The sequence below is a fragment of the Falco peregrinus genome, chromosome 2, assembly GCF_023634155.1.
Source record: "Falco peregrinus isolate bFalPer1 chromosome 2, bFalPer1.pri, whole genome shotgun sequence".
Taxonomy (NCBI): Eukaryota; Metazoa; Chordata; class Aves; order Falconiformes; family Falconidae; genus Falco; species Falco peregrinus.
In genome coordinates, this window is record NC_073722.1 from 96,113,257 (window position 1) to 96,132,872 (window position 19,616).

Below are 19,616 nucleotides of genomic sequence, written 5' to 3' on the forward strand. Positions count from 1 at the left end.
CCAATGAGCAAGCAGTAGGATACTTTCATTTTAATAGATTAAGGTGATACTGCTCAGATCTTTTAGAAGTTTGTTCTTCTATGTATGGCTTATGAACTATAGCCAACAGTGGCTGTACTAGCTTAAATTTAGAGCCTCTTAGGAAAAAATACTGAAAATCTGTCATGATGAGGAACTTCTCCTAACTGATTTTTTATACTTTGGACAGTCTGTATCCCATTAATTGGCCTAGTCAGAAAATTAAAACATCTGTTCCTCAGTCCTTAATAAAAATAGAGATAGTCAGCTAATATTTTCTGCAATTATTGTGCTTATGCAAATAACCTTATTAACAAAACTTGATTTGGAACCTTGTTTAGATTATGCTTTTGAGAAAGGGTTTGGGTTTTTTTTACAGTTAATTATTTTTTGTAGTACTTTTGTGTGAAGAATATTTTGATTACTATAACACAATCAAATTGATACAGTAATCCATAAAATACTATTTTTGAAGATTTGACTTGCAAGTGAGGGATTAATCTGGGATTTGTTCTTTTCTGAAAACAAGCTTATCTATTTTCTCCTTTAATGATAATCTTGGAATAAGAACCTTATGAAACTTCACATGGGGCAAATGTTAGTTTTCAGGAGACAAAACGACGGACTTCTAGTGAAGGCGTAAGACTAAGCATTACTGGAGCTGGGCTTTGATCCCAGTTCAGCAGAGCACTGAAGCATGTGGTGAAATGCTTATCTTCTTTCCTGGAGGGGGGTAACCTGCCACACTCTGTATGGTCCTGGAGAAGCCATTTTAATAGCTGTGATTCGATTGTCTTCTATTTAGAATTGTCGCCGCTTCACAGAAGCGTGGTAAGAATCTGGTGATAGCAGTCTCTTGGAGGTTGTAGTGAGTGGAGAAGCATAAAGTGCTAGCATTGCTGGATTCTTTCAGTAAAAATGGAACATAACCCAGGAGATCTGCCTCGGGATGCTAGATACTGCATGCTGCAGGACATTGGATGAGAGATCAAAGTCCTGTTTTCATTCACAATATTTCAAAATCTAGATTCCACGCTTGTTATGTTACGGTCACCCATAAAAATATCTAAGTGAAAAAGCATATTCTTTCTTTGCTTTCATTTGGATAGTTTTCGTATCTCAAGGGGCTCTCCCTCGGCTAGCAAACATGGGTCTCCAGGCTTGTTTACTTTAACTGCTAACTCAGTGCCAGCATTTGGTTCTTGTCCAGGCATTTAATCTTTGAAGCTTAAATAACTATTTGTGTTAAGTTGCTTGAGAAAGAAAAGCTTACTAGTGAACGTGGCCTTGAATGGTGCATCGCTGTGGGCACTGACAGATCCATGGGAATTCTGTAGGTTGAGCATGCTGAGTGTCTACGCAGGGAGCAGTTGACCTGGTCTATGGGAAAATGCTGCTGCTCAAAAATGGATTCCTTTTGGGTAGTTAATTTTAAAGCAATGTAGCTAGATAATGTTACTTTTGTGAACTATTCAAATTCTTTAAAAGACCTTTTACTGCAGTAAAATAATACAATTTTGTGTAGCATTTTAAAGGCTTGATTTTTTTCAGCTACATATAGATGGGAGTATAAAGCTTCAGAAGTAATGCTTACACAAACAATAGCACTGGTATTTTACAGGAAGCTTATTTTTAATTTTTGGAAACCTACGGAATTGCTGTCGGCTTTTAGGCTGAAGAAACCTAATTTTGCCATAAGATGCCTACAAACTGCTGATTTAAGGGGAGTCAGATCTAATAACTCCAGCTCTGAATTTGGCCCTGGAACAAAAGAAGCTTTTAGTCAGTGAGATTTTGGGGGGCTAATCTGGGCTGCTTTTGAGTAGATGAAGTCTTTTGAAAATTCTGCCAAAATATTGATTTTCTACAGCTACTATCATTTTGGTAACGTTGTTTATATCTTGTTCTACTTTGCTGCAATAAAAGCTATGTGAAAGGTTAAGTTTGCTTTTAAAAAGCCAGAGATGGCGATGAAAGATAGACATCCATCTCCTGAAATGAACAGGTTTTGCTTGTCAGTGTGAGCAACTTGTGGTTTGTTTGAGATGAAATTTTTATGATAAAGTCCTAACTTAATCAACTAATAATAGAACATTAGTGGAATTTGTTCTTTAATCAACAAGATCCTTTGACTTCATTGTAAAATACATTATGCTTTGAATACTGAATATGCAAATATACCGCCCACTCAAGCTATTTTCAAGGCCTTAAAAGTAGCTATAGAAGTCAAGAGAATAATCGTTTGCTTTTCATCCTGGGATAAACTGACAGAAAATCATTCAGATTTGATAGCTGTATGTGGTCACATATTAAGGGAGAGTAATCCTTTACATCATTCTTCATTACATTCCACTGGTCAAATGGAATATCTCAGGAACTCCTTGATAAAGACAGACAGCTGTGCTTCCCTTAAATTCTCATCAGGAGAGATAGTGCACTTGAATATCACTGAAAACTTGATATTGTCTAAGCAATTAAAAAACCAAGAGCCTTTTGTATTAACTTAGAGGGCATACTTGAATTTGCTATGCAAAAGAAGTAATTCTGCTAATACTATATTAAGCGTGCCAATAATATAACAAAGAGTGTGACAGTAACGACACTGCCTTCGCTGTGCAGCGCTGTGGCTTAGGTGACCTTGTCTATCCTTGTCCTAGGTAGTACGCGCAATGTAAAATGGTATTCCAAAGCCACACATAGTCCAATCTGCATAGAGCACATTGAGTAATTTGTGGGTTTGTTCTTTCACCAAAAACGTTTATAGCTTTTGGCTTTAAAAATAGTTCTGGAGCATAGCAAGAGAGAAGCAGCTTTGGCCTAGATATTGCACAGGATGGCAGATGAACAGGGTTGATTTCATTTTGGGCGTTTTGCCCAGGACACTTTTTATAGAACATACAGTTACTCTGGGGGTTCTTAGGCTGTGGTCACATTGGGTTTTTGGATTTATTCTTTAGAAGGGAGAGGCATAATTTTGCAAAAAGAAAAAGGAATGTAAATTTCAAAACCAAAGTTCTTTTATGTTTGAGTTCTAAACTTGTGTCAGTGGTAGTGGGACTCCTATTTTCTCTTGGGGGCTCCCCGTTTTATGCTCACTCTGCACATGCTGAACCCCTCCTCATCAAGGAACATTCTGAAGCCTGTTCTTAGATCATTTGTTACAATACATTTTATTTGCTTTCCATCTCTGGATCTGAATGCATTTTTGAGCTGTGACTGGCATTTGCCTCATAGCTCTCGTGTAAAATATAAGAGTAAGAGCTAAGCCTGTTTGGCAGATGGAAAACATTAAGGCAAAGAAAAATACTGCGTTTGTGTCAAGACCTGGTATTCCCTATGTGTTACAAACTGAGCACACACATATTCAGATGTGAATTAGCTAAGGCTGTTGTTGATCTGTAAGAATATGTATTATTTTACTTAGTCTTCAATAAAAATACAAAATCTTTAGTATTTTAGATTTTGAATGAAAGAGATGCTGCATTTCTCTGCTTCTATGCAAGGACTCTGCTTTTGTTTTCCTGTTTTTAAAAACTTAGCCAGTGATACCAGTTAGGTCTGCAAGAATCAAGGGAGGAGAACATCACCCTGTAACCACGGAGAACTAGCATTTAAGAAAAACAATCATCTTTTCCCATGCCCTCTCCTCTTCCAACTTTTCTGCACTTTCTTATCAAGTCCCTTGGTCTGCAGAGTTCTTTGGGGCACACTGCTGACGTGGTGCTCTCTTACAAGTGCAAATTACTATTACATTAACTTTTTTATTATCCATGATTCTCACAACATTGTGCAAAGAGTAATTGCTTTTCCAACTGTCAAACGGTGGCAAGCAGAACGGAGTGATCTCACTATTACAAATGAGTGAGCTGGGACAGAAAGCAATAGAGCAGGTTTTCTTGATCTCACTCAGTGAACAAATGCAGAGCCAAAAATAAAATAGAGCCTGGGAATCCTGAATTCCAGCGCTCTGTTCTAAACACTTAATCTTCAATATGCAGTCCAAATAGGATAATTACATTTTATATAGCAACGGCCTGTCATAAGGCCCTTTTTTGCTTTACGTTAAATGATATTTCTATTCCCTCTCTTTCCAGTTTAAACACTATGTTAATAAGCTCCGGAGCAAGAACACAATTTATAAAAAGAAGCGACTGGAAATAGCAGAAATTACAGCTGAGTACGGTGTCCTCCAGAGGACAGAGGAACTTCTAAAACAGCGCCATGAGGCCATTCAGCAGCAGTTGGTAATACAAGCATTTACTGCTCCCACAGTCCATCACCCTGCCTTCCCTGGTAACGGCTATATAGTGAAGATGGATATTGTTTTGTTAGATTCTAATGTGTATTGTCCTCAGCTCTCCTGCTGTCATTAGTAAAAGAGTCATTAGGCTATAAAACTTATTTTTGCCTGTTGACTACGCTAAGCTGCTTTTTTATGTTCAGCAACTGCTTCTCACAGGCAGTCACGACTGTTCTGCAATTTCTTTGTAGCCTGAGGGGCTTGACCCTGCTTTTTAAAGGCAGTGGTAAATCTTCAGTAACTCCAGTTAGAGAGAATCCAAGGCTGGATTCTTAAATTAGTTGTTGGTATCCACATACATAGTAAGGGCTTTGAAAGTTATCAACAGCAAGTAGGACTCAGGTTACTGCTGCAACATATATAGGAATGGTACTTTAAAAAAAAAAAAAAAAAAAAGGCAGGCGGGAAGGAAACATTCTAACCCCAGAATATTTAGAAGAAAATGCGTTTTACAGTCGGCAAAAAATCTAAAACTGGATGAATGCTTTTTCTAAGCCAGAACAGCAGGAGAAGGATTTTGCTATCTGTAACTGTAAGTATTCAGGGAATACACATGCATCCCAAATGTAATACTATTGCTGTAGTATTTTCTTCCATTACTTTTATTCTTATTATCAAAATACTTTGGTTTTATTTATCTTATGTCTGTGGTGTTATATGTACATAACTTCACGTTTTTAAACAGAAAAGTATTTTCCTTATGAAAAGAAAACTGAGAATACATGGGATAGACCTTGGAAAGATACTCGCATAGATGCAGTGGACGGTGTTCTGGTATTTCAATAGGGCATTCATTGTTTAATTAAAAGTAAAACCAGAAGTGCTACCTGGGTAGAAAGAAGCACCTAAGCAGTAGGATGAGAGCTTTTTCTCATGATTGCTACTCAAGTAGAAGGAAGGTGAATAAACACTTCTGAAGTGTTTATTTACAACAGGATAATGAACATACACTCACAGAAAAATCACAGCAGAGGCAAAGCACTGGAAGTTTTTCTGTGAGCACATGGTCAACAGTATATTCTCATTCAAGCCTGACCTTTTCTAAAATACCTTCTAATAAAACTGCAGAGCTGTGACTTCATAGAGTCCTTAGCACCAGATAAGTGCACGCTTTTCCCCAGTAGGTCACATACACCTTTTCTAGCCCTGGGCATAATGCACTCTCAAACTACACACTGCTATTAAAGTCTACAAAATGCTTCCATCGTGGTAGCGGTAGCTATCAGTAGAGACAAATCTTTTCTTAAACATATGGTTGTAAGAGGTTTTTGAGGATAACGGACTCAGAGTTCATAGATAAATGGCACTTTTAAGGAAGGATGTTTTCTTTTTAACAAATTGTGGGTGCACAAATCAACACTTAGCTTTCAGATTTCAGAAAATACCCTCCTTACGTACTTGATGAGCAAGTGTTCCCTAAAGACCATTACATCAACATACAATTAAATGTAAAGTTTATGTAATGTAATGCTAGGATTTGGTAACATGTGTTAGTATTATTACAATGAATACAATACTTATTTTGTTTTGCTTGACAGTTGTTTAAAAAATAATTATCTGGATCGTACACATTGAACTTCAGAGCCTGACCTAAAGCCCACTTTACTTTGTGGGAACTTTCTGTTAATGTCATTGGGCTTTCAATCACCAAGTAGTGTATTTACAGTGTATTATCCTACTGTACAGGTACTAGATAAAAAGTTAGTTTTTCTGGCAGCTATTAAGCACTTTTAAAATAAACTTATTACAGTACTCACCTTTTTTTGCTTTCTTACAACATTTTGGCTCTGTGAAGGAATTTGCCATATTACTTATTAATGGACTCGCATTCAGCATTTATTTTTTGTGTCTGCAGCAAGCTATTGAAGACAAGAAAGGTATTTCTGGATATAGTTACACCCAGGAGGAGCTGGAAAGAGTATCTGCAGTGAAGAGTGAAATGGATGAAATGAAAGGCCTGACACTAAATAACATGTCTGAAATGGTGATTTTTGTCTTTAACTATTGTATTTCCTCAACTTGAATACCTGGTTCCTCAGCATATAAAACCAAATTTAATATTTTTGTTTGGGTTTTTAATTTTCTTTTAATCTATGTTTATATATTTAAAAAATTTCAAACTGTTTACATCTGCAAAGGCAATCTTGGAAAGGTTTCCTAAAATGTGCATTTCTTTTAATGTATGAAGAAGAAATTTAGAATTATAAAAAAAATAAATCCTACTTTCCTCCCATTCAGAAGCATTAGGGATATTAAGTCTTGTCATCTTTGGGGTTTTTTACCTTTTTGTGATTTCAGAAGTTTCATAGTTGTTCTTGCATATTATTTGAAAGAGATGAACGGTTTGATCTTTAACAGAATCTTTTTCTAAATATTTGTAAATCACTGGAGTTAAGCATTTGTTAAAAAAATACTTAATATGCCTAAAGAGCTAAATATCTTTTTCTCTGTAGCCTAATTTTCAGTTGCCCTTAGGTCTGTCACATTTTAATTTAACTTCCCACATAGCAAAACAGAACCTGAATTTCTAATTTGAAAATATTATATAATAGCAAAGAGCAAAATAACATTCTCTGAAATCATTAGGGCACTTTGTTTTAAAAGTGGTATAATATAAAACGGAATGAGTCTCAAATGGAAAGCTGGATCAAATTTGAATTTTCAGTATAAATATTTTAAAGTGACTTTTAGCTTTTTCAAACTTTATTTAACCTATGCAGGTTTCTTTGTTTTCGTAAGGATTTCTTGCTTTCTCTCAGTGCAGATTTCTTCCTTTCTTACCTCTATGCTACTCCTTCATTTTCCCCTGCTCCTGCCTTCTGGGTTTCTCTGTGTTGTTCACAGTTCGAACAACAGGAGCAGAATTTGTCCCCTTTGTGGCGATGACCCCACTGCAAGATGGGCTCTTTCCCTTCGTTAATTAGGCCTGAACTTACGTTATATATAGTTCAGGCTTCATCCCATGTTTTTTCTCTCCATTATTTTGGTTTACTTCTCTCTCTTTTCACATTCCTAATTATATAAATGTACTGTTAGTGTCACAGTGTTAATGTATGTTATTTTGTCCCCCTCTCAGGTAAAAAAACTGAATACTATGGTGGCAGAGAAGAAGGCAAGCCTAGCTCCTGTTATCAAAGAACTGAGACAGTTGCGTCAAAAGTGCCAGGTTAGTAGAAACACTTCTCTCGTTCTATGTAAATAAAGTCAGAATCACAAATAAGTCTGAATTTACAGATCTCTGTAGTGCTGTGCAAGGACATAATCAGCTCTGAAGGAAAGCTGGAAATAGTGGAATGGGTCAACAGGGATTTGGAACAGGCAACATGTTAAAGAGTGGAATTCATAAAAGCTGACAGTGCACTTTGTCCTTCATAACAATTAAAAAAATCACTACACCAGGGGAAAATTTGAAAAATCATGGCTCAAAACATAGCAAAGTTGCTTTTCAAATTGGTTTCCAAGCTTTTTCTGCACCTCAGCACTAACTAGCGTGCTCCTTTTTAAATGGATTGCAAATAATATCTCATCCTGAGAGTTGAATACATTGATCAGAGTCCTATATTAGTCTGTAGGAACAAGAGATTTATCCATTTGTTTTCAAAATTTTACAGAGAGCTGAGGGGGAAAAAAAAAAAAAAAGTCATTCAGGTCCAGGGCTGCTCTAAGTTGGCTCATTGCCACAGAAGTAAGCAGAGCTATCCATTTATCTACCAACAAAATTTCCAGTAAACTTACTTTTAATGGTTCTATTAAAAGTGTCAGCAAATGAAATCCAGCTCAGGTGTCTGCTGTGTACAACGAGGAAGCTGGCTTTTCATAGGTAGCAAGTATATTAATCCTTCCTTAATCTCTATAATTATTTTTCCTTTCTTCTTGCAAACGCTGCCTTACTCACCTACCGTGTTAACGCTATGGATGTGGCTATAAAGAGGAAATTTGCACGCTATGTTGCGGTGTATACAGCTGATCCTCCAGTATGCGAGTGGAGGCTAGTGGCTTCCCTGTGTGTAATAATACCCGTGTGCCTGCTAGGTTTATCTAAGTGCCTGTGAGTGTGCCAATAGCTGAGGTTGATGTGTGAGGCTGACAAGAACACAGTCAGCCTGAATGTCACATGTCAGTCGATTGAAGATTTCATTTATGTACCCTTTTGCCCTTATTCACGTAAGGAATTAACTCAAGAATGTGATGAAAAAAAAATCCAATACGACAGTTGTGCAGCGGGGTTAGAGAGCAGTCGCTCTGCGCTGGAACAGGTAAGGCGGCGGCTTGTTCATGCACATTCATCGATGCTGTGCAGCGTGTTATTCACTATGGTACAATATTTTGCCTGCCTCCCCTCGGGATATGGAAAGTACAAATCCACTTCAGGTGGAAATGAGTCGATGGTGACCCACAGCTATGCAAATCACGCCTGAAGCTGCTGTGGACGAGCTACGGTCGCACCCATCTCCTGCTCCGTATAGTAACGGTGAACTCAGGGGTACATCAGTCTATCCAACAACATCTGGTTTTGATAGCAAGGATGGTGTAAAAGAAAATGCACCTGCTAGAAATTCTGCTGACCTAAATCAATCTGTTAGGAAAGAATTTGACCATAAGGCTTAATTTATCAAGACAAATCTTTCTATGCGTTTAGCAGATCCATTAAATTAACAAGCAGTCCAATGGATAATTAATGCACTGAAATTAATGGCAAGGACACTTCATTAAATGTCACTGTCTTGTATTCTTGCATACAAGTTTTTTTTAAAAATACAGCCATATAGGTATAGTTAAGAGTTTGTGTGTACGTAGTTTATGCGTTACGTGAAGTATAGCGCTTTTAGGAGGGGAGGTACTTCAACCAGCACAATTCTTTAAGGTGGGGACAGTATTAATATGTTTACATGAATCTGCGTTATCTCACTAGATCGCCTTCTGTGAATTTTGTCTGGACTTGATTTTTTTCAAGGCCTGCCCATGTAAGGAATCTATTTCAAAATAAAAAAGGTGTACATTTAAAGCATGGGTGAATCTATAGATAATTCTTTTCCTATACTAAAAGTACCTTCATATGGCTTAATCCAGGCAAAATAAAAGAATCCGTAGGTGAACCTAATGTAAAGTAGACCCCCCGTAAGAACTGTTTTACAACTAGCCGTCAGGGCTGCTTTTCTTGGCAGACAAATCTTAGTCATTTTCTAACACATGACAATCACATCCACTGATTAAGCTGGACATGAGCGTTGGCAAACTCTTGCAGCTGAACAGCAGAATTCAGTTTTCCATCTGATGGTCTGAAAATCACATAGTGACAGCGCTGTGGAGTTGACAACTGCTCCGTGAGCCAGAATACATGAATACCATTTGGATTATTGGGGTTTTTTGGTATGGATCATTTAGAGATGGGACTAATTCACTATCTCCATACTCCTCAATAGAATTATTGATTGCTAATTAACATACTATTAACATGTCTGTAGCTCCTGACATTTTTGCTAGATGTGTGCCAGGAAATGCTTATTCACAACTGTATTTAGCACTTAAGATGTGCTTAGGAACAAGAGTCTTGGCAGCACTTGGGAAGTGTCCGTTAGAAGTCAGTCATATTAATAAGCACCTATTAACAGTCGTTTAGCATCTCTAACTGTGACTGAAACTGCAAATCCAAAAATAAATCAATTGTCTTTCTCTTTAAAAGACAGTTCTGTAAAGCCCAAATTACGTAAACGTTTGAGAAATCATCAATTTAATATTATACCTGTTTCTATCAGGGACTCTCGTGGTTTATATAGCAACACAGGGCATCTCCTGTGGACTCGCAGTTACGATGTTCTTTGAAATCTTATCCTTGTACTACAGGAAGTGAAAGGACTTCTTGAGGAGCGTGCTCAGGAGGAGAGCAACTACCGCTACATTAACTGCATGAAAAGGGTAAGATCACAAGAGGGACCAGGTTGTTCACTGTGAAATGGAATAGCCATTATAATATATTTATTTTTAATTTATTTATTAATTATTCATAAATTATTTATTTTTAAAATTATTTTTTAAATTTGAAAATTTTTCATAGACTCTAGAAATACAGCTGCAGCGTGCTAAAGAAGAAATGAAGGCGTATGTCTCCCCAGACCCACAGGAGAGACGAAAGGCAATTCGGTAAGTGTATGAATGCATTTCCTTTGTGTTAACTCGAAGGATATTCATAAACTAGGGTTGAAGTCAGGAATTTTCTCACTGGCATTTGAACTGGAGGAGTTCACCTGATAAATTTAGAAACGCTATAATAATCTAAAAATAAGCATCTCAAATTCCAGTATATACTGCTGTAAACCTACGAGTTCTCTCAGACATACCAAAAGATTTTCCCTTCCTGCTGGAGATTATAGGCCCCAGAGAGCGGCTTTAACTTGCAGCCCCTGTTGGCCCAAGCTCGGAGAGGCCGTGCCTCAGCTGGGTCCTGCAGGCAGCGGGGCTCGACCAGACACAATGCCTCTGCCAGGTTTCCCCGAGACACCGGCAAGCGGGAGTAGACCTACTACCTCTTGGAAAGCAACCACATGCCACCTTTAGATTCAGGCCATTTCTGGCAATTCTGCTCCTCTTTTTCAAGTATCATAGTGATTGCCATCACTGGTACAGGAATGGCGGGCTGCAGCTACTCACCATAAATGGATTTTGGTTTGCTCCTATTTGTAGTTCTTACTAGAAGTAGAATGAATACTGTTCTGTACCATCACCCTAACTTTCATCTTTACACTCAGTTTAATTTACTCCATATAAAGACAGTTGCTTCATGCTGTGAGTTTTTTCAGGACCTCTTGCCTTTGCCTGGTAGGGAGAGATATGAATTGAGCTGATGATTTTTTTGGGTGTAGTTTTCTATTTTAAATTACGCAGTCCTGCCAAAGATTGAATTTTTTTCTGAGAATGATGTATTGGGTTAATTATCTGTGCTAAGAAGTCTAAATGTTACCATGTCATAGAGATTTTTTTACACTTTACTGCACAATAAATATTTTTGGAGAAGTATCCTGTTTAAAATTTTGTAAATCTTCAATCTTTTAATACAATATAAAAGTTGAAACAAAATTCAGGCAATAAAGTCAACCAGCTGGTTCAGCCCCATCAAAATTAAATGTCAGGAAAATCCAAATCAAAACATTTAAAACTATTACGGTACAAGTGTCAAAATACCTGGGGTTTATTCTTTATAATTAATTTTTCAAAATTTCAGAGTTCTGCATGAAATAGAAATCCTGTTTTCCAGCTAGCTTTATTTTTGGGGAAAAAAATATCTTAGATCTTAGCTGTCAACAAAATAAACAAGCTTAAATTGTTGTCACTAGTTTTACAAAGTGGTCTTTGGCTTTTGCACCACAGTGTTTGTCTCAGTCATGAAAATATTTATCAGAACAGTAGTTCTAAAATTCATGTTTTCCTGGTTTGATCAAGGGTCTTTTTGTTCTATTTTTTTAACAAATGGAAAGAGTGAAAAACACTGATGTTTTGAAGGAGGATTGAGTCTCCTTAAAGGTGTAGTCGTTCCTGTGCCAAGGAATCTCCACAGCTTAGGCTTTAAAAAGCCACAGCAATGTAATTCCTTGATGGGAGGCCTCTTCTTAGATGTCTGCATTTGTATTTCAGCGACGGGACAGATTGTCGCTTGAGATCTGTGTGATCTGTCATGTCAGAGCTGTGCTTCATGTACAGTCTTCTGTACAGTGTGCCAAAATGCATCACAAATTTGTCCCATTCACAAAACAATTTAAAAGCGTGACTGAGTGGCGAAGCAAAGATAAAACTGCTAAATTAGATAATTAACAATCATACTATCTTCCATTTGAAAGGTTCAGACTATCCAGCATGCTGACATCACAACAGGACAGGAGAACCAGTAGTCTGTCACTTCTCAAAGTGTTGGAAGAATAAATTAATTTCCCAAGATATCTGTCCTCCTAGGACCTTTTACCTTTCAGAGTAATTTCTGGACCTTTCTGTTGCAGTGGAGGCAATGAGGGAAGCACCATTAATCGGTAGGATTGATAATCAGTCAAATGTCATTCAGTATGACCAGAGGCAATTTCTTACTCATTGTGGAGAGAAAAAAGGCAGTAGTGGGCGATTAAGATTTTATGGGCTCTGGAACTGGGGCCAGTGGCAGGGATAGCCATGTGTCAAACTGAGTGAGAAAACTCCAGGGATTCCCTCAGGAGGCACTGAGAGATGAGGTTGTCTTCCTCCATCAGATCTTTCACAAGCTAGAAGTTGTCCTGATGCACCTTGCACTTGTACCAGCGAAGCTGCGTCTCTGGCTCTTCTAGAAGGTGAGCCAGAGATCACTAGGAAACAAAGTGCTTGATTAATAGTCATCACAGAGACCTTCTGCAAGGATCTGAGGCATGAAAATGTTTAAACACTGTGTAGTAAACAATGTGGGAAAAACAAGAGTAAGAAAAGAATCGAAACTACTAATGGCAGGGTGGGAGAAGAAAAGGACAAGGAGATAGAAGTGAGTGGAGGCTAGAAAACCTCCTATTCCATCTCACAAAATAATGGAAGGCTGTGGGAGATAAAATATTTCTCTAATGAAAGATGAGGAAACAGCAAAATGAAGCAGAAGCGTGAAAAGAGAAGTGGCTGTGAGAAAAATCTTAGTGATGACGTGAATATTCATTAGTACGAAAAGCAGCACAGCTCAGCCAAGCAGCTGCGAGGAAACGCAGGTTGGGCAGCCGGCGCAGTACTGGTACGGCCTCACAGGGAAGGGGAGGGTCGGAGTTTACTCACAGATGCTAAGCAAAAAGTGCTCCTACTGAAATACTTGTGACATGAACACCCACAGTGTCAGTATTCACCCTGACAAGCCGTCAAAGCCAAATGCTGGAATTAAGCGTGAGCCCAGCTATGTAATTCCAGGTATGGGGAGGGGAATGTGAATGGAGCGTTACCGCTCTCCCTGCTGTCCCCGTTTCACTCGCTAATGGGCACAGAAGCTCAGGAAATTATCCTCTCGCAGGGACTATACACACTTTTGACCTTCTGTAAGAGGTCACAGACCCATCACATTTAAATGAATTACAACAAAGTTCAATACAGAGATCTTTGTAAAATGAGGTGATTTTTTTTTTCTAGACATCCTTTTAGAATGTGAATGTATTTCTCTGCAGGCGCTGGAATGTAAACGGAGTAAAAATGAACCGTAAATAGAACAGTACTTTCCTGACAACATATTGAACAAAAAATGTCTTAGTTCTGACCCTCTTTATTGAATATAAACTCTCTGTTACATGGAGTCACTTCTTGGGAATGTGAAAAGATAATTTTCTTCTCTAAAAATAGAAAGTTGCGGGGTTTTTAATGGAAGTTATTAAGTTGCATTCTTTCCAGTCATCATTATAAATAGTAAAGAAAAACTTACTAGGAAAGACATCTAATCTTCTGATGATTACTTTGAAAACTCTACTTTAAAAAATATATGTTCTTGAGGCCAAATGTGTGTGTGAACATCTGCTGTGTGCCAGTGGAAACAAGAAGATTAAGTGTGGCTTTCCATCCCTTTGATTCGGTGAGGACTGCGAGGGATCAGCTGTGCAGCACAGCGCTTGGAGCAGCCTCAAGACGGCTCTGATTTGTTCTGGCTAGAATTGCCCAAGAGCGAGGGATCATAAAATAATGCGGCTTCATTCCTGGCACGTTCATTCTGCAGGGAGCATGGCAGGCAGCACCAGCTGGCCAGGGGCCCAAGTGTTCCAGTCGAAAGCCCGGAGTACTGAGTAGAAATGGGAGGAATATAAGAAACACAACGCCTTGGTTCTGCATGGCTGCTCGCCACACTCCAACACACCTTCACACTCCTGTAGCTCTCATGAAGGCTGATATTTCTTTTTGGAAATTAGAATTTCTCTATGCGAAGGTCTTCTGCCCTGGGCCATTTGGAAAAGTCTTTAGATGAGCTGGGTTATTTTGAATTCCGCAAGCAAACTCCCAACCTCTAAACATACCTGTCACACGAAATACAATCATTGATTATTTTTTTCCCAAGTGAATCAGTATAGAGTTTGGTTTTTTACTGTCACATTTAAAAAAAAATATTAAAATAAGTACATAGTAATGGATCTGAAACATGCCGTTATGGTTTGCATATTATATTGTCAGGTTTCATGTAGCAAGTTTGCATATGTCAGAAGGTGATCCAGCCACTTGTTACAGTCAAAGGTGTACAGCCAAGTTTTTAAATAATGAATGTCAACAGTTATGCTTCTAAGCCTATATTTAGGCACCTAAATGTGACGTCTGTTTTCTGAAAGTGTGGAATGCACAGCGGTTCCATCGCACCCATTGGATTTGCCAAACCTGGGGTGAAATACTATTCCCCTTCATCCCTTTATTTTCACACTCATTCTAACACTGCGTTCAGAGCAATTAAGGGCTGTGGATTTGTAAACTCTGACACTTGTACAAATAAGGCCACTGGCTAACCTCAGAATATTGGCAGGATAAATGTATTAATAAAGAGGGATCCAGTATATCTTATCTAGATGATCTTGCTGTTGTCTTCAAGCTGGAAGGAGTGGTAATCATGCCTGCTTCAAAAATGTAAGAGATCTTATCCAGTATCACTTTTCCCAACTGCACAACTGAATCGGGGAGATCTGATCCTTGATGTCAAAGGATATGCTGTCCAATGTCAGAAAGGTTTCTTCATGCTTTTTCTTCTGTCTCACTTATGAACCTCCCAATACTTTCATAATTTCCAGTGCTTGCATCATTCTGTCCAATTACACTGAACTAAAAAAAAATCACAATAAAATTATTTTATGTTTCCTTTAGAGAACAGTATACACGAATTATTCTTGAACAAGAAAACCTTGGGAAGGTAAGAATATTTTCTACCTTGTAAAAATGTTGTACAGTTCATTTTTTGGGGGGGGCTTATTACTAAAGGCTGTGGTCAGTCTTTTATAAAAAGCATATTGCAGCCTACAAAGAAAATTCCATTACTGCTGGCATTGGTAATTAATACCCTGCAGAGAGATCAGGCTTGCGCTTCAGGGCTTGCTTTCCTGCAGAGTGTAGCATGAGCCGCTTGTAAAAGATAGTCAAACAGCTTAACGTGACAGCACATTCCCTGAAAACCATTTGGATAAGAAACTGAAACATGGGCATAACAAACTGTGCCAGCTCAAATTTTATGTTGTATATAAAGCAACCTGTTGAAGACAATAAATTTCGAGCCTGTCAGCCTTATTGCTGTTACTAAAGGCCAGGGGATCATCGGTGCAGCAGTGTTAAAAGCAGTTGTCCATCTTTAATCTCGTATGAAGCTCAGCTCAGCACGGACGAGGTTAGGCTTACCAATTCACACTGAACATCTTCCTTTTATTAGTTTCCTTCTTTATGCATCAGTCTGTGAGCAATTTTTTACAGTTTTGGGCTGCCAGTGTTAATAATTAGTAGCAAGTTTAATAGTAAAACATTGATTTCACGTTTATAATTTCATTATATGAATCTGTTGTGGGTTGCAACTTGATACTGCAAGAGCTCTATATGGAGGTGATCTCAGATTTTTAGCATAACTTCGCAAATAGGTAAAACTATTATTTAGACTTAAATAATATATCAGAGTTTCAAAACACTGATATAGTTGTCAATCCATACAAAGATCCAAGTCGCAGGTGTTAATGCATTTATCACTCGCAGGGAGCGTTATCAACTTGAACAAAACAACATTTCAGTAGCATATAAAAATCTTTGGCATTCCAAGCTGCCTATGTAAACAATTTTTGTGGCGTAGAACTGTTCCAGAAATCGAATATTTTTTTTTATTTGTTACAGAAATTGCGAGAGAAGCAGAAAGTTGTACGGGAAAGTCACGGGCCAAATATGAAGCAAATTAAAATGTGGCAGGATTTTGAGCAGTTAATGGAATGTAAGAAAGAATGTTTTCTGAAACAACAAAATCAAACAGCCATTGGTCAAGTCATTCAGGAAGGAGGTAAAGACAGGCTTGTGTTATGAATTCTCCCTTCTTGATATCAGCATAAAGTAGGAAGACAGTGTGTTGGTTTCTTAGCGGTAAACTCATGAGTAAATACTGTTGCTTTCATAATTTCTACCATTTGTTGTACGTTGTTTGGTTTTGGTGGATAAACAAAGAGAGCAACTAACCACTCTCTGAAGCTTTTCCTCCATTGTTTAAGTGACAACATAACGTGGGTAGGAAGATCTGTTATGAGAGCTGCACTATGGTGAACCTCACCATAAACCTTTGCTTTATGAGGCTGGGAATGGCATGCATCTGCAGAGAGATCAAAGGAGAAGAAATCCTTCTTCCAGGGTCACGGAAAACTTACGTAATTGCTCTGCTCCTTACTCTCTATCGCTAAGGTAGTGTTTTTGCAAGGCCTGGGACTTGATATTGTGTAATTGTGGACCTCCTGGTTTGGCCCTCTCCTTCCCTATTGTCTTTATTCATCTAGTGTGACTGGCAAGAATGGAGCCATTCTCGCTCCGAGCTGGACAGACCTTCCCTGCACACTCCTAGTCATACTTTCCTTGCACGGTTGAATTAAACTGATTGTGCTTCCAGGAGACAGACCGTTGCTACAGCGTCAGGAGTAGGTTCTGAGAACAATTACTTGGATTCTGAGCTTTTTCCGTTATCTTTTGTTGTTGTTTTTAACAAACATATTTTTCTTGCACATATACCTTCTATTTTTTCCGAATTGCCCATGTGAAAATGTAAACGATGGTCGACTAAAAGCTTTTTCCACTGAGGACATTTTGTGCTGTTTTGTCTGTGCGGTGTGGTTCCTAAGTGATTACAAATTGTATTGCCTGAAGAGGGTCATTCCAGGGATGGAGGGTTATCCATGGATGTAAATATGGCACAGGGGTTCTTGCTTAATTAGGGTATGCAAAACAGGTAGATAGGCAAGGCTGCCCTGCGCTCTGGCTTTGACCTGTGAGCCACAGGCAACCATTACAGCTGTTAAAATTGCATCCTAAGATCCACAGCTGACCCAGGGTAAGAGGAACGGAGTGAGGCTTGAAACTGTCCCTCACGCTTCATCATTTCGTGTGAGCGCCTCTTAGCCACAAAGATCAGAGCAGAGAGATAAGTCTGTGGCACCAGAACTCTTGCTATTCTGCTGTAGGCTCTTGGCTTATTGAATTTCTAGATAGGTGGGTTTGCGGGTTTTTTTAGTTTTTCCTGCCTGAAGTGGAATGTCTTTTCAGGATATAAAAAATAATTTTGCTTTCTATGATACCTAACTATGAGATCTGCTATTTTCTATATTGAGAGCGCCTCTGGTAATTATATAGCTCCTAGTTTGCCTTTGCATTGAATATATTTGTTAACAGAACTAAAATAAAATCTGACAACTACATTTTGACTGTATGGTATTCTTTTCTTTTTTAACATTTCTTAGGTGAAAGGAGGTAAATTGTTAGTGACAAGTAGCTTGCGGGGCCACAGGAAAACCAGTTTTGAACGGGTCATTTAATGAAATTTATGTCAGATGCCTCCAAAGGGTTCAAAACTGCAATGGATGTGTAAGGAGTAGGTCTCGGATCCATAGATTCCCAGGACATCCTCATGTAAGCCCTCCCACGCTGCGGTGTAGCTGAAGATAGTCTTTCTCAACAGCCGCGCACTAATCTTTCCCAGGACAAGGAGAAGCCGCGTGTTTTCCCTGCTGCACACTTCAGTGCGTGTGGAAGGCAGGCTGGTGGGTAGGACACAGGCACAGGTAGGGCTGGCCGGGGTGGGGACAATGCGCAGCATCACCACCACCCACCGCTTCCGTCAGCGGGTTACACGCAGGAGAATGGGCTTTAGTAGGGTCCTGTCGGTCTGGAAGGGGGAAGCTCAGGAAAAGGACAGATGCAGACTATATAGTGTGGGCACAGCCGTTGCCAGAGGCACCTATACATTTTCTCCGTGCTGGCCCTGTACCGTTATCACCGTGCTTCACCTGCATTGCGCTGCGGGGTCTGTCGAGCTAAAGTTACAGTAGGCACACACCTGGCCTTCCCAGGGAAGGGTTTGCTGAATAGTAAAGTAACACAGACAACTAGATATGGGACATGCTGAAAACATGGGTTCATCAGCAAGAACGAGCATTTAGATTACTTAGGAATCAACCTGTGGTCCAGAGTCCCTAGGCAAGGCAGGGAGAAAGAGGATTTTATATACTACACTTTTAACAAACCCCTAGAAACCCTATTTAACTAGACCATTTACGCAAAAAATGTATTACGTGGATTAGCCTGTTGCCCAGGAAAAAATGCTTCTGAAATTCATAGCAATAGAGTAGAGTAAGACTGAGTATAATAATTTTCTGTTTTTCTGTTCAGAGTTACCCTAAAAATAGTTCATCTTTCTTCCTTGTAAAAACAGTTTATTGCTACTTACTCAAAGATGACGTGATTGTTGTTCTGATCTGATTAGTGTTCTGTCATTTGTACTGCGCCAGGAAAGGGCACACAGATTATACGCTACAGCAGTAACAAAATGACTTTCTGAGATGAAGCAGAAAATCATAATAACTGTTATGAAAAGAAAATTGGAAAAACTCAAACGCTATTTTTAGCTTTTTATATAAGTGGACATTTAACAAATGCAACTTTAATGGATTCTGTTCCCTGGCTTTTCCCTAGTTCATGATTTGATGGGAGCGTTCAAAAATCTTTGAATTTCATGGTTCTATCTTTACTTCCTAACTTGCAACAAAAAGGTTACTTCTCATTTTTTTACTTCATTATTATTAATAGCCTAGCCGGTTAACTAATAAGATTAAACATACCATATGGAAAAAATATCTGTCTCTCCCTTGAGAAGGTCCAAATAAATCAAAACTGTGCATAGCTAACTAAATGTGGGGCTCCAGCACTTACCAAATTTCTCGCAGCTGGAACACTGATCTGATCAGTCACTTGTGAGCAGCAGCTGACTTGGTTTCAAAGGCTTCTCCTTAGCATCGCCCAGAACCGGAGGAGGAATTATTCCAGCTATAAACTACTGTAGTGTTCTGCAGCTTCGCGTTATTTAGTCATGTTGACTTCAGCTGCCCTTAGAGCTGCAGGCAAGTTCCACATGGACCTAAGAGATGACATAGTTACACACATCAGAAATAGGCATGAGAAACCCCGTGTTGCGAGACCGGCCATTTTACCATCTGGATATCAGGTTATATTGTTTATATTAGTGGTACCATTTTACTTCCATTGGAACTAAAATAAAATAAATGTTCTTAGACTTCCCTAAGTAACCCAAATCCAGGATTACTTTTTTGTATATCTGCACTCA

The 19,616-nt window shown here is 38.7% G+C and overlaps 1 protein-coding gene across 1 annotated transcript in view; it reads left to right on the plus strand.

Moving 5' to 3' along the window:
- IFT81 (intraflagellar transport 81) overlaps positions 1-17,692 on the plus strand; it is a 42,731-nt gene extending 25,039 nt beyond the window's left edge. Inside the window, exons 11-18 of the mRNA XM_005237628.4 lie at positions 4,113-4,262; positions 6,174-6,302; positions 7,395-7,484; positions 8,488-8,574; positions 10,163-10,234; positions 10,374-10,459; positions 15,134-15,179; positions 16,139-17,692. Of these exons, the coding sequence (XP_005237685.1) occupies positions 4,113-4,262; positions 6,174-6,302; positions 7,395-7,484; positions 8,488-8,574; positions 10,163-10,234; positions 10,374-10,459; positions 15,134-15,179; positions 16,139-16,321 (843 nt within the window). The 3' untranslated portion in view covers positions 16,322-17,692. The remainder of the gene's footprint in view (positions 1-4,112; positions 4,263-6,173; positions 6,303-7,394; positions 7,485-8,487; positions 8,575-10,162; positions 10,235-10,373; positions 10,460-15,133; positions 15,180-16,138) is intronic.
- The last annotated feature ends 1,924 nt before the right edge of the window (positions 17,693-19,616 follow it).